The following is an 844-nucleotide window of genomic DNA, read 5'->3' on the forward strand; positions in this document are numbered from 1 at the left end:
TAGTGGTTGGTCTCTCTAACAGCAAAGTGCTAAACAATTAGTAACTCTATAGACATTTATATATTAGTATGATTTTAAAAGTTATAATACAATACAATTACATTACAGGTTCTGCAGCAAACAGTTACGACTGCCAACACATCACAACATTGTAGACATGCCTTGTGTCTTTGTTGATCGCATTCCTTTTCTGGAGGACTCGATGCAGTTATATCCTGATGCTCTTCCCATGCGATTAAACCCAAGAGGTTCTGGCAGAAATATGAGTCTCTTTTGTGTCATGAAGAGGTAAGGATATATTAACAGGTTGCAATTTAACAAATAAAATTTACCTATAGTATATTATTTTATGAATGTTTATAAGTTCTTTGTTTTCATTTTGATGAAGAACTCCTGATGAGTGCAAATGTATTTAATGTTATGTTCTGATGCATATGTGGCACATCATGTGGGAGTTAGGTATGCTTTGCTTTGTGGCTTCATCTAAGTGACCTAATTATGGGACACACTTCTTTAGAAGGTTAAAGTGGTGTAGGTTATATCTTAGATATTTTGAAGGCATACAAATGAAATGTGAATAAAGTTATAATTATATTTTAAAATTTATCTGATGATTATAAGCTTTAAGAAATTAATAAGGAGCAATATTATTTGTGTTTCCATTCATGCTTCTAGATACAACATGAGTTTGAGGGAATATGTCAGACAGTATGAGATCCCAAGGCGCACTTCGCTTCTGTTGCTTACCCAGCTGCTTGAGGCAGTGCTGCATATCAGTAAGCACAATGTGGCCCACAGGTATGTTTTTACAAGTTACTTTGATTAAGCCAATGTTGCTGGGAAC

At 34.6% G+C, this 844-nt stretch overlaps 1 protein-coding gene across 1 annotated transcript in view; it reads left to right on the top strand.

Annotated features, from left to right (window-relative positions):
• LOC119581782 overlaps nt 1-844 on the top strand; it is a gene marked incomplete at both ends in the record, with an annotated part of 13108 nt that overhangs the window by 4716 nt on the left and 7548 nt on the right. The window contains 2 exon segments of the mRNA XM_037929911.1: nt 109-288; nt 676-798. Coding sequence (XP_037785839.1) covers nt 109-288; nt 676-798 — 303 coding nt within the window.

This window comes from Penaeus monodon, chromosome 15 (genome assembly GCF_015228065.2).
Source record: "Penaeus monodon isolate SGIC_2016 chromosome 15, NSTDA_Pmon_1, whole genome shotgun sequence".
NCBI classification, from domain to species: Eukaryota; Metazoa; Arthropoda; class Malacostraca; order Decapoda; family Penaeidae; genus Penaeus; species Penaeus monodon.